Source organism: Eulemur rufifrons, chromosome 7, assembly GCF_041146395.1.
Source record: "Eulemur rufifrons isolate Redbay chromosome 7, OSU_ERuf_1, whole genome shotgun sequence".
Taxonomy (NCBI): Eukaryota; Metazoa; Chordata; class Mammalia; order Primates; family Lemuridae; genus Eulemur; species Eulemur rufifrons.
This window is the reverse complement of record NC_090989.1, coordinates 285,845,662-285,858,727: the sequence shown is the minus strand read 5'-3', so window position 1 is coordinate 285,858,727 and position 13,066 is coordinate 285,845,662. Positions and strand designations below refer to the sequence as shown.

Genomic DNA, 13,066 nt, shown 5'->3' with positions numbered 1-13,066 from the left:
GTCTGGCTAATTTCTTTCCATTTTTAGTAGAGACAGGGTCTCACTCTTGCTGAGGCAGGTCTCAAATTCCTGGCATCAAGCGATCCTTCTGCCTCCGCCTCCCAGAGTGCTGGGATCACAGGCATGAACCACCGCGCCCGGCCGATGGTAACTGTCTTTCTCTTCTGTTTCACTCTTCTCCACTCCACTCTCCGCTGTGTCCTTCCTTCTGCTTTGGGTTTAGTCTGCTCTTCTTTGTCTAGTTCCTCAGTATGTAAAGTTAGGTCATTGATTTGAGATCTTTTATCTTTTTCAATGTAGGTGTTTTTTTCACCCCCGTCAAACCTGCCGCTGGAGCTGCTCCAGAAAGGAGTGGCCGAGGACTTCCCACAAGGGCCCACCCCAAACCATCCCAACTCGGCCACCTGGGATTGCAAAGAAAGCAGCACTAGATGCCAGGGTGCCCAGTGCACACGGGGGACCCACACACAGGCTGCAGCGCACCCTCCCGGTGAAGAGCAGAGAAAGGGGTGTTCTGCCCAGGTGCAGCCTTGAGGGGGCTCAGAGAGCACGGGTTTCTGTGAGGGGTAAGGAATTTGGCCCAGGGCCAGGGCTGGTTTCTTTCAGTGTTTGGACAACAAACTGAACACCTTTATCAGGGCCTGGAATGTTCAAGGTCCCAGGGAAAAAACGTGCAGCTGGCCCGGTCACAGAGTGGTCAAGGCACCTGTTTCTTGGTCAGCACAAGAGAAAAGGCAAGGGGAACCGGGGCTGACCCTGTTTACGGCGACCCATTTCCACCTGAGCACTGCCTGTGCTGGCTCCCGTAGGTTCTGGTATGTTCTCTTTTCATTTCCATTCTTCTCCAAGTCTTTTCTAATTTCCCCTGTGATTTCTTCTTTGACCCATTGTTTAAGAGTATATTGTTTAATTTCCACATATTTGTAAATGTTCTAGTTCTCCGTGTTACCGAACTCTAGCTTCACTGCATTGTGGCTAAAATATACTTTGTATTATTTCAGGCTCTGAAAATACATTAAACTGTGTTTTCTAACCAACATGTGACCTAACATATCTCTATCATAGAGAATGTTCCATGTGCACTTGACAAGAACATGTGGTCTGCTGTTGGGTGGAATGTTCTATGCACACCTGTGAGGTCCAGCTAATTACAGTGTTCAAGCCCCCATTTCCTTACTAATCCTCTGTCTACATATCCTATCCATTATTGAAATCGGTTGACTGAGATCTCCATATATTATTATAGAACCTTCTAGTTCTCTCTTTAATTCTGCCAATGTTTGCTTCGTATATTTTTGGGGCTCTGTTGTTTGTGCATGTATAATTCTTAAATCTTCTTCATGAAGTAACTCTTTAAATAATACATAGTACCCTTATCTCTTGTAACAGTTTTTGACTTAAAGTATATTTTGCCTAATATTGGTATAGCCACCGCAACTCTCTTTTGGATACTATTTGCATGGAGCATCTTTTTCCATCCTTTTAATTCAATCACTCTGCATCTAGTTCTCAGCGGCACCCGGGTCACCGACCCTCTGCTTCCAGAGCCAGCTCTGACAGGTGCTTCCTGGGTCCTCCCGCTGCCTCCACACCCGGCTCCAGTCTCCACTGCCCCCGGCCTCTGCCCCCGCAGGACCAGGCCTGGCCCCTTCTTCCACCTTTCCAGACAACACGCCCCTGGGGACCCGGGGACTCCCAAGACCTGTCTGCCCGCCCAAGGGTCTGGTCCCGACACCATCGGCCCACTGACGGCTCCACACCGCCTCCCAGGCACTTCAAACTGGGCAGCTCTAAAACAGAGTGCCTCAGTGTCCCCAGACTGGTTCCCGCTCGGCCGTCACTGGACACTCCTCCCGGGGGACCCTGCCCCCGACCACATGCGCGCGCGCACACGCACACACGCACACGCACACGCACTGCCCAGTCCTGTGCAGCCCTCCTCCAACCACACGGCCCCCCCAACAGCCAGGCCGCTCTGATCTTCCCGCCTCCTGCCCTCCACGTCTCCACCCAGCGGCCAGAGCAGTTTCCACAGGGAACACCTCAGACGTCCCGTCCACTGACACCTCCAGGGCTGCCCACGCCCCTCGAGGACCCGAGGGACCAGCTGGTCTGACCCAAGCCCCCTCCCCAGCCCCCGGGGAATTTCATTTCCCTGGAACATGCCCGGGTCCTCCCTGCCTCAGGCTCAAGCCCGGCTCTCCCCACCCTGCCCAGGGCCAGCGGCATCTCGGCCTTCAGTTCCGATCTGGACCTCGGTGCCACCTGCCCAGAGAGGCTGCCCCGGGCCCTCAGGACACCCCCTGCCTCCGCCCCCCCATTCGTCCCCTAGTCCTGTTGTCTCCACACAGGGCACACGCCACGTGCTACCTGCCTCCTCCTGTTTGGTGCTGGCTTCTCACCAGCCTCTCCCACCAGCTTGTGGCCACTGTGCAGAAGGGACAGGTCTGTTTTATCCATCACTGTGAAGCCAGCACCTAACACAGGAACCGGCCCACGGTCGCTGTTCAGAGAGAACGAAGGGAAGAATGTGCCTTTCTTTCCCCAGGTGTCGTCCAGCCAGCCCAGAATGAGTGAGCGAGAGGGGGAAGCGTGGCACAAATGGCAGGGAAAACAACTCTCAGTCTGTTTGGAACCTCGTTTACTAGTTTGAGAAGCTTCTGGAACGGGCCCTGGTATAATTCCACGGGTGGTTTACTAAAAGTACCTGAGGTAAAATCTCTGCGAAGTGTTCTGGGTCGGCAGCTGCCTTCTGGGGAGCCGGTAAGATGGGTGGCTTTGCTGGCTTCAGCCCGGGCATTTCTGGCCTCCCCTTCTGCTCTTCTGCCGGCCGGACGCTCAGAGCTGAACAAGAGAATCTACTTTATCTCAAACATGTCACAACGCAACAGACAAGTCACTGAATGAATTCAACAAAGGCCCAGGGAATGAAATCCGTTTCAAAGCACTTGGCAGTCTGTGTCCTCACCTACCGCACACACCCAGTGCTTCACCTGAGCACTTTCCATTCCAGAAGGTCAGCTCGGCGGCACACAGCCAACTTATCTGAGCAACTGCAGCAGCTCGTTAGCTTTCCCCCCAAACGCAATCTTAGAAAAATTCAGAAGAGTCTCCACGTCCTCACCAGAACACGGTAGCGAGCACTAGGAAATGTGTGTAGTTACTCAGGTAAGTTTTAGCCTGAGCGTTCGAGCTCACGACCTGATTTACTCTGTGGAAGAGGCAGCTGCAGATACCAGTACTCACACTAGATACCTAGAAAGCAGTCGGACAGCATCAAATTAACATCTGTGTTCTAGCCAGGTGGTTAAATACAGCTCTGCCTCTTTCTTTACCTTCATTTCTTGCCAATTCGCTGCCATATGCGCCTCCCGGAACTGTTTAGGGTAGAATGCAAGTCGCTTCCGCCCACTCAACCTCAACACAAGCATCATCTTCAGGCACACGTCTTTCTGATACCTTTCCACCGGTCAGCCAAGCTGCTGGAGGACAGGAGTCCACAGAGAATGAGAAAGGCCAAGAGGAAGAGAATCACATTCCGCTGTAATCTCGACAGTTGCTTCCATTTCTAAGGGAGGGACAGAGAATGACATTTCTTACGGGAAATATCCACAACTGGAAGTCTCTCCAACTGTCACACATTCGGTGAGGACAATGAGTAATTCAGAAAGATCCAGCGTTCAGACCCACTTGTTTTGAACGGACAGAAGTTCCTTCTCGGCAGGGATGACCCTGCTGGGACAATCTACAGATGTCATGAGACACGGGCTCAGGTGGGACGAGAATGAGAACAAATGCAGAAACATTCCCGTCCTATCTCGTCAGCAGGGGGGAAGACTCCCGAGATTCCCCGTGTTTGGCTCGGACCCCGGTGCAGCCCCTGCATCTGCCCGGATGTGGTCGGTGTCAATGCCCTTCGGCCCGAGAACGGCACGAACACACCGGTACTTAGCCAAGCACGGCCCCTTACTCGTTGTACCGAGGGTTGTCCAAGGGGGGCCTTGGTTTCCGCTCGGAGACGCACCTGCCTGGGGCAGCACCTCGCAGAACCAGGGACGAAGCCCAGACAACTGGGGCTTCGGGCCCCCTGCCCCGACCCCATCCCGCAGAACTCGGCCTCTTTAGAGGGCTGCAGCAAGCCGCCTCGCAGCTTCCCAGGCCCCGAGTGACACCTGCTCCTTCCTGCGGGACCGGGTGGGGAGGGGCAGGCCCGGAGGGCGGTGTGCGCGGCTGCCCCGGGCCTCGGTCGGCCGTCCGGACCCTCACCCTCCAGCACGAGCGCGGCCGCCAGCTCTTGCTGTTGTAGCTCTCGCCCAGGCTCAGCGTCACCGAGATGAAAAGTCCCCATGCGGCGGCGGCCGCGACGGCCCAGGGGACCCAGCCCACTGGCGACGTCAGGAAGTCCGACTCTGAGAGGAGCCCAGCGCGTCGTCTCGCAGACCCTCGCGGTCAGTCATTGCGGCGCCGTCAACACCCCGCCGATCGCGCTGCTGTGCCACTGCGCGTGCGCGGAGTCCTTCCTGTTCTTTCCGTCTCCACCTCCGCCTCCGCCACTGCGCCAGCGCGCGTCCCCGCGTGTTCCAGCTTGCCGGATTGTATTTTATGGCGCCTGCGCCCTGACCTCACGTCCAACGCGCCTGCGCACATCTCTTCAGACCGTAGCCGTAGCCATAGCAACAGCGCGGCCCCGGTTTCCGGTCGGGCGCGTGGTCTCTGCTTAGGGCTCCGCGAACCTTCGCCCTCCCCGGCTCTGGACGCGACTCCTCCGGTCTCCTGTCGTCGCGTGGGACCCGCTTTGCCCTCGCCCTCGCGGGGCGACGCGCACACCCCGCGAGCTCGGTCCGGGGACGCGGCCGGGAGGCGCCGCCATGTTTGCCGGGAGCTCCCGTGGAACCTCAAGCCCGGCCCTCCCGGGTTCTCTCCAGGCCGGACCGCCCACGGCTTCCCGCGGTGCCGGCCGTGGCATTGGTGGGCGTCGGAGGGCCCCCCGGTCAGCGCCCCTCCCGCCCAGCACTCGGCCTGTGTGAACCTGCTCCAGAAGGGCCCCCCGCCCCGGCCCTCTCCCTCCTACGGGTCGTCTCTGGGGTCTCCGCGGGTCTCTTCCCGCAGTGGGGGTTGCCGGTACCAAAAGGAAGTCGGAGAGGGGCACGAAGAAGCCCTCACGAGTACATGCCTGTAAAAAGACTTGTCACGGGACATGCCTACGTGTAGACTAGTAGCGGCACTTATCACAAGAACTTCCTCAAGATGTCAGTGTCCCAGATTCACCGCTTGCACGGGGACACTCGCCAAGCGAAGGATGTCTCAGCCAATGAGCTAATGCCAACTCCTGTAACAAAACCCTGTGACCTTTGGTCTTTGTAACCTTTGGTTTCAAAACAGCTGACGTGGACTTCTTGCCCTAAGATTCCCTTTTCCCCACCACCTCGCCCCACAATGCCCGTGGCCTGCCGTGGTTTGCATACCCTGAATTGCAGTTCCCAGTTCTTCCCGAATAAAATCATTTATCACCGAGAGCCTGTCTCTGAGTTTCTTCCCAGGTTGACTCCACACGCAGCTCTGCCGTCAGTGCCAGCAGTGCCCTCAGCTTGCGTCCCTGCCCAGGATGCAAGTGCAGGAGGGTGAGTCACCAGGCTGCCAGGGCTGGGAGTGCAGGAGCCCACCCCTGCAGAGCGCCCCAAGTTTTCGGACCCCCTGCTTCTTCTGAGGCCCTTCTGAGACCGTGGTGTAAGCTGGACGGGAGCACAGAGGATTCCTGGGCACCCCAGAGTAGTGTCAGCCCTCGTGTGATCTCCTGTTCCCAGAGGAGCCCCCAGGGAGCTCCAGGCCTGGGACACAGCTGTGAACACCTGGTCCCTGTTCCCACCACCCATGTGCTGATCAAAAACTGCACGTGCATTTCCCGTAAGCACCTTGTTTATTGGAAATGTCCCATCCACAGGACATCAAGATATCAGCCATCTTTCCAAACTCAGTTGTCTCATTAGCGGTAGCCTGGGGTTAGGGATGGTGGGCTGGGGCGTGGACTTAGGAAGGGGTATCATGAGGGAGGTCTTTGTGGTGACCGAATGGTTGTGCATCTGGGTTGTCGTGGTGGGTGGGCTAATCTACACGTGTGACAACTTGGAATGTGCCAGTGTCACATTCCTGGGGTTCATATCGCCCTATAATCATGCAATGAAGGTGCATCCTCTGGGGGAAAGCGAAAGAAGTGTAGTTGGGACCTCTGTGAGCTTTTTTGCAACTCTACATGATGGCATAATTATTTGAAAATGTTGTTTTAAAATAAGTTGTGTCAAGAATTTCCCTACTAACTGTACTTATGTAGAAAGGAGGCTGCATAAGTCTTGCAGCCCTGGCCATGAAGGGCAGCTGTGCCCTGTCTCACCCACGGCTGACCCGCTTCTGCCCCAGGACTTCTGCTTGTCTGGGTAGCAGCTAGCAAGAGTCCTAAGGTAAGTGGTTTGCTTCTGAGCTTTGCAACAATGTGACTGGCAGTGCCTGGGTGGAGGCAGAAGTCCTGTGAGTTTTGGTTCTAAGAATAGCAAGGCGTGGACCTGCCCCTGCTGTGAGGATGAAGTGAGACGCAGCCCTTGTCCACTCTATGCCACTGGACAAATCAGCTGCACCTGAACCCACCCTGCCAGATAACACCCCTCCTCCGGGGAAACAACAGGGATGAGTGTAGGGTCCCCATTTGCGGCTGTGGGCTGCAGGGGTTGGGACAGGTGAGAATTCAGCAGCAGGCCCGTTTTCATAGCTCTCTTCACATGAGCGGGGAGACGTAGGTGCTGCTGTCCTTTCCCGGATGAGAACGCAGGTGCAAATCAACGAAGGCACTGCACCCTGGAGCAGCGGCACCGTGGGAAGAGACCCAGGCCAGCTGGTTTCCCCCAGCCTCATCCGCAGTGCAGGGCTGCGAGAAAGGGGCCAGGGCACCAAATACGGAGGCTGCCTCCCCATCCCAGGAACTTGGGAGGGGCCTGAGCACCAAGATCTGTAAGACACTTAGGCAGGCAGGGTGAGGGGTGGTGCTCCTGATAAGTCCCAGATTAGGCAGCAGCCATCACAGGAGGCCACCGGTATAGGTCCCACTGGCCTTGGGAGAAGCAGGTATAAGTCTACAGCCTGAAGCCCACGTGGGTGTGGCTGAGAGGCTGAGGCTTGGGGAAGAAACAGGAGGCATGGGGTGCTGGCTTCGTTTCAGTGTCCCGGCCAAGTTTCTCCCAGAGCCACTTCTATCGTGGACAGTTGGGCCCCTTCTATGGGGGCACCAGGCTGTGACATCCCAGCCTCGCCCCAGTTACTGGTTCAGCTGCCAGGGAAAGGGTAGCCCCTTGGAACATGCCCTGTGAGGGAATGGAACCTGTCCACCTCGTTCCACTTTCTCCTCTGTAGCGAGCAGAAGGGCATCTTGGCCGTGGCTAGCACCTTCTCTCCCTTGGCCAAGAATATGGTGGCCAGGGCTGGCTTCCCAAGGGACATCCTGCCTGCTCTCCCCAGCTGATACCCCACCTCCATTGGGCCCCACCAGAAGCCTCCTTTCACCCCATTCTCCAAGGTCCCGAGTCCCTCTGCTTGTTGGCTGGACTCCACAGCAGGCTGCAGTCACTAATGTCCAGGGGTGACAGGACAGGCCCCACCCTTGGGGAGTAAACCAGCATGTTTCTGTGTCCTGCAGGCTGGAAGTGCAAAGCAGCCTGCTTTCGTGCCTGGAGCCCCAGGCCGGGGCTGGCCGTGTGGGAGTGTGTCAGGACTCTGGTGGCTGAAGCACCCTGGCCTGGTCCTCATCCAGGACGAGCGGGGACTGGAACTCCTGGCCTTGCAGGTACACTTCCAAACCCTAGAGACAGGCAGATCACAACAACCAAGTGGCCACATCCCCCAGGCAGGATCCCAGGTCTGCCAGGAGTCAGGGAGGTTTCCAGAGGCCAGGACCAGATGCCACTCCAGGGCCACCTAAGACCCCACCAAGACCCCAGGCCAGCATGAGACCCTTCTGATAAGCTCAGGCCTGCAGGCCTGACCTAACCAGGGGGAGCAGGGGACAGGGCCACCCCCAGTCAGATGGCAGCAAAGGGCTACGTCTCTCTCTCAGCAAGGCTCCCACAAAAGCCTGACTGGCCCACCACTGGGCTCAGGCCTGGGTTGTCCCACATCCGCCCCTCCCAGGACCTGCAAAGGCCTCAGGACACCCCACTCCACCCCATACCTGCAACGTTCTCTGAAACTTAAGGACCCATCTGCCCTGTGGACAAACTGAGGCAGAGCTGTGCCTTCTCCACTCAAGCACCAACCTCTCCCCAGACAGTACTCCTCGGATTCACACAAGCCCGACTCCAGAAAGCCCCAGATGGGGATGGGGGACTCTCACCTCTCCAGAGTAAGACACTAAGGGTGATATCTCACAGACGGCCGGAGGGTCTCCCTGCAGGGGCGGGCTGAGGGGAGTCCGGTGTCAGCATCCACCTCCCAGGCGCCCGCCCCGGTCCTCCCCAGCACCACCCCAAACAGAAGGGGGCTCAGTAGCCCCTTCTCAGAGAGCTGCTCTGTCTCTGTTCACCGCAAACATCCTCCTGTGACAGGCCCTGATGTGGACTAGAAGGTACCCCTCCCCCGGCACCCCACACAGAGCCCAGGCAGGTGTTGGTGGCAGCAGTGGCAGACACTCAGGGAGAAGGAAACCAAACATCCTTTTCTTTCCCAGCCCTGAGAGCCAATGTGCCCTGCTGTCTTCTGAAAGCCATGCCTGGGGCTTGGTTCCAAAGCTCATAAATAAGTTAGGGACGGCTCAGCCCCGTGGCTACCCCTGGATCCCTGAGCAGAACTTGAGGGGTCACCATGCAACCTGGAGCTGGCTGGGCACATGGCCACTTGGACCTGGTGTAGTGCCAGGACAGAAGCCCCTCCTCAGCTTGTACAGCAGCAGAGCCAGGAGGGCCCTGGGGCTGAGGATTGGGCCCCTGACAACTCGCAGCCCTTCCCTGTGGCTGCACCTCCGGGCCCACACTCACCTGGGCAGCTCGGGGAGCCGCGTCCCATGTGCGTCCAGGAAGCGGGCCCCCGCCTGCAGAGCCCACCGGTAGTGCTGGGCGAGCAGGGCCCGCCGGGCGGTGCAGGGGCTATCCCTGTCAGCAGGGTCAGCGTTCTTCAGCGGGGAAAACTCCTCTTCCCGTAGCACTTCAAAGGCAACGAAGTTTCTGGCAGGGAAAAGGGCTGGTCACCGCGTGTCCCAGCTCAGAGGCCCTGATCTGGGCAGGTGAGGGCTGGGTGGGTTTACAGTGACTAAGTGAGGGTCTGTTCCCATGAGCAGCAGGCCCAGGGAGGAGCCCCACAGGCACCGAGTGGCTCTTTGTGCCTGAGACTGTGGAGATGGCCCAAGTCTAGTCTTCCATTCCTAGCAGCCAAATGCCCAGACCCTGGGGCCCCAGAATCAGAACCACATGCCCCAGGAGCCGCCCCAGCAACCCAGCCTGGAAACACCCCCTCACCCTGGGTGAGGGGCAATGGAGGGCCCAGGAGGTGGGGCCAGTGTCCCCCCACAAGGACGTCCACTGCCCCTGATGCTCCTTGTGCTCCCACCCCTGGGGCCGCTTCCCCTCAGGGGCAAGAGCACCCTGGCCTTCTGCAAGACCTGCCTGCTGTGCCCAGACTCCTCTCTCAGCCTCCACTGCCCTGCCTGGCTGGGCCTCGGAACCCACCACCAACACAGGAGGAGGAGAGGAAAAAGTAAAAGGTGTCCGACACTCACTTAGCAAACTGGAACACATCGAACACAAATTTCTCCATCTTTATCCCATTCGGTTTTAGCGGCTTCACCAGATTTCCCTCCTCATCCACGTACGGGACCTTCTTCACAGCCACGTGTGGCTTCAGCAAGGGCTCACACTCCCTGGGGGCAGGAGGGCACAGGGAAGGAGAGGTACCCTTCAGACAGCACATCTCTGGGAGCCTTGTCCCCATCTCTGGGCACACCTGTCTGGGGCGACAGGCCGGCAGACGGACACACAGGGAACAGAAGCAGCGGAAGCCGAGCGGGACCTCCAGGGAGGGCACAGGTCTCTCCCTGCACCCCAATGCCGAGGGCCAGGCACCATCAGCCACGTCCTGCCCAGGCGGACAGAAGCTGGCAAGCCATGGGGCAACGGGACAGCTGCACAGGAGGAGAAGGGAGACTTGACCACAGGGCCTCACAGCAGCTGCCGGGAGAGCACCGCTCATGTCGGATCTCCAGAGCCTCTGTTTGTTTAAATGCAAGAACCGTTCCGCGTCCCAACCCGTCCGCTGCTCCTGACCACGGCCCAGCCAGCTCAGGCCAGACTCCGGTTGCTGTAGTGGCCCAGGGCCCTCAGCCCACTCTGGCCCTGCGGGTCTCTGGCTGGCGCAGGCCACTTGCTGCCCCACACCTGGTGACCATCTGGAGGAAGCCTCGGGTGAAGAAGTGGTTGCAGATGTTGCCTGCGTTGTAGAGCAGGCCCCCGTCGGGGGCTCGCAGCCGCGCGGTCTCAGGGCTGATCTCGCTGTACTCTACCACCTGGGGGACGCCGTCCACCTGGCACACCACGCCCACAGGTTCCTCGGGGTATGCCTTTTCCACCACCTGCGGCAGCGACCAGGGATGGGCTCGGGGAGCTGGGCGTGACCAGGCTGGGGGAGGGGCGGGGCCAAGTCCGGCGGGGGCGGGGCCACGCTGGGTGGAGGGGCGGGGCCGAGGCCGGCGGGGCTGCGCGCTCACCTTGGCGCCACAGTCCGCCCCGCGTAGCACACAGAAGCCTATGAAGGCCGGGTCCGCCAGCCGCACCAGTATGTTGTCCACGCAGTACACGTGCACGAACTCCACGCCCCGGCGCTCCATGTCCTCCAGGATCTGGTGGTCCGCCAGCGCGCAGTACAAGCCGCCATTGCCGTCTACGGGGGAAAAGAACCGGCCCTGCCGAGGGCTCCACCCAGGCCTCCCCAGCTAGTCCAAGCCACGATGGAGGCGGGCTCTGGGTCAATATCCAAATAGTCCTGCGGGTGTACCACGCCACACATGGGAATCAGGGCCCAGAGAGAGGTGGCAACTGGCCTAGGACCACACAGCCTCCTGGCAGCCTGGAACCCAGACATCTGGACCCCCAGCTGCACTCCAGCTGTAGGTTGGGCTGTCCCTCCCCTCGCAGGGGTGGGCCATACCTGGGGCCATGGCAACTTTGTCTTTCCGCTCCAGGATGGCCTTGCCATCAAAGGTCACGGCAGGCAGCATTCGCTGCTCAAACATGACCACGTTGGCAGGGTCCAGGTGGAAGAAGTCGTGCTCCTTGAAGAACTCAGCAGTGGGCCCCAGCGTAAATTCACTGGTCATGATGTACCTGCAGAGGAGGCAGGGTGAGCCGCCTCCAGGCTGGCCCGGCCCTCCCGGCAGAGGGGCTACGACTGGGGATGGGGGCGGGGTCAGGCCTCAGGCTGGAAGGTCCAGGACTGTGCTGGGGTTGGGGAGATAGGGCTGGGGCTATGGGAGGGGGCCACTCTGGGGCCGAGGCAGGACGGGGAGGACACACCAGGGCACGGTGCAGCGGGTCCCGCGGCGCTCACCAGCCAGCCGCTCCACCCGCCGAATCCGTTCCGCCTGCAGCTGGTACAGCGTCTTCCCGCTGGGCAGCCCCACACGATACATGCCCTTGGGGTAGGCCACACCCAGGCGAGTACCCTGCCCGCCGGCCAGCAGCAGGACGGCCACCTTGTTCAGGGCAATCTGGCGGAAGCCTGGGGGTGAGGGGCGCCGTGAGGGGACGCCTGGGACCTGCCATACAGCCACCCTTTCACTCTGGGGCCAGCCAGACCTGGGCCTGGGCTCTGAGACTTCGCACGCGTAAGGCGGCAGAAGACTTCTCAAAGTGGCCAGGCAAACTAGTTCCTCCGAGCGCCCGGCTCCCCGCCGCGCCTACCTTCCTCCTCCCAGCGCCGCCGCGTCTCTGGGTCGCTGCGGCTCACGCTACCCATGCGCTCCGGGGGCAGAGGCCGCAGGCGCGCCGCCAGGTCGGACGGCCGCCCGGCGGGGAGCGCGCAGGCCGCCGCCGCTTGCCGGCAGTGCTCGCGCAGCCCCTCGGGCTCCAGCTGCGCCAGCTCGGCCAGCAGCGCGGCGCGCGCCCCGGGCGCCAGCTCGGCCCAGAAGCGCAGGAGGTGCTCCTGGCCGGCGCGCCGCAGCCCGGCGCGCACTTGCCGCTCCGAGGCCATGCCGCCGCTACCGCCGCGGGCCGCCGAGCTGGCACTCGTGACTCGCACGCTCCGACCAGTGTCACGGGACCGGCGGGCGGTGCTGACCCCGGAGGGGCGGGCCCAGGACATCCCGCCTCCACCGTGCCCCGGGCCTTGCCCATACCCTTGCTGCGGGACCCCGACTCCGCCCCGGTGCTCTGTCGCCCCGCCCCATCCCCGCCACCCTGCAGGCTCGGTCCTGTCCCAGAGCTGGGCCCTGACCCCGCCCCCTCTCTCGGCCTGTGCCTGCCCCTCTGCGTCCGCCGAGCCCACTCCGAGCCTCTGCCCCTGGCCGGGTCCCTCTGGCTCGCGTCCTCATTCCTGCCCTGCTCTGGGCCCCGTCTCCGCCCCAGGCCCGAAAGCCCTGTCCAGTCCCGGAGCCCAGCCCTGGCCGAGTCCCATCCCCGCCTGTCCGCCCCCGTCCCGGGTCCACTCCGTGTCCCGCCCGGAGGGAGTCACGACCTCCGGAGAGGACAGGGGAGCCCGACCGTTGCGCTAGGGGAGGAAAGGCCACCCGGGGCTCCCCGCAGGGGTTCTCCGATCGACCTAGTTGACTTCAGTCCTAACCCACCCTTCTGCCTGCCCGCAGCCCTGGGCAGCGGGGGCGCCCGAAGGGAGGCCGGGTTCTGTCCATGCAGCCGTGTTTGCACTTGCCCAGGGCGCAGTGAGGAGGCCAGACCGGGGCTGGGGGTGCGGGGAGAGCTGCCGGCGGGACCGGTGCCTGAGCAGGAGCGGCGCACCCGTGGGGCTCCCTCCTTCACACCCCCCACCTTCCCATTGCCCCTCACCTACATTCTTATTTTAACTATCAAGTTTTAAAATATCTTGC

General features: G+C 60.6%; 1 protein-coding gene and 1 long non-coding RNA gene across 2 annotated transcripts; both read right to left on the bottom strand.

Moving 5' to 3' along the window:
- Positions 1-51: 51 nt before the first annotated feature.
- On the bottom strand, positions 52-4,328 carry LOC138387697 (uncharacterized). Its single transcript, XR_011233951.1, has 3 exons — positions 4,267-4,328; positions 2,708-3,568; positions 52-2,503 (listed from the first exon to the last, which is right to left on the bottom strand). It is a non-coding gene; the product is annotated as an uncharacterized lncRNA (long non-coding RNA).
- A 1,579-nt stretch (positions 4,329-5,907) lies between these two features.
- On the bottom strand, positions 5,908-12,216 carry UAP1L1 (UDP-N-acetylglucosamine pyrophosphorylase 1 like 1). Its single transcript, XM_069477134.1, has 9 exons — positions 11,928-12,216; positions 11,541-11,745; positions 11,176-11,351; positions 10,736-10,908; positions 10,407-10,600; positions 9,752-9,892; positions 9,015-9,200; positions 8,375-8,441; positions 5,908-7,843 (listed from the first exon to the last, which is right to left on the bottom strand). Exons 1-9 carry the CDS (start codon positions 12,214-12,216, stop codon positions 7,751-7,753), a joined length of 1,524 nt encoding a protein of 507 aa, XP_069333235.1. The 3' UTR covers positions 5,908-7,750.
- Positions 12,217-13,066: the final 850 nt, after the last annotated feature.

Bases quoted from the DNA above. Each gene is read 5' to 3' on its own strand.
- UAP1L1 (XM_069477134.1), bottom strand. From the start codon at position 12,216: ATGGCCTCGGAGCGGCAAGTGCGCGCCGGGCTGCGGCGCGCCGGCCAG. The intron at 11,746-11,927 runs GTAGGCGCGGCG...CCTCACCCCCAG, and splicing joins GCGGCGCTGGGAGGAGGAAG to GCTTCCGCCAGATTGCCCTG. The intron at 7,844-8,374 runs GTGAGAGTCCCC...GCCTGTCTCTAG, and splicing joins TAGTGTCTTACTCTGGAGAG to GGTTTGGAAGTGTACCTGCA.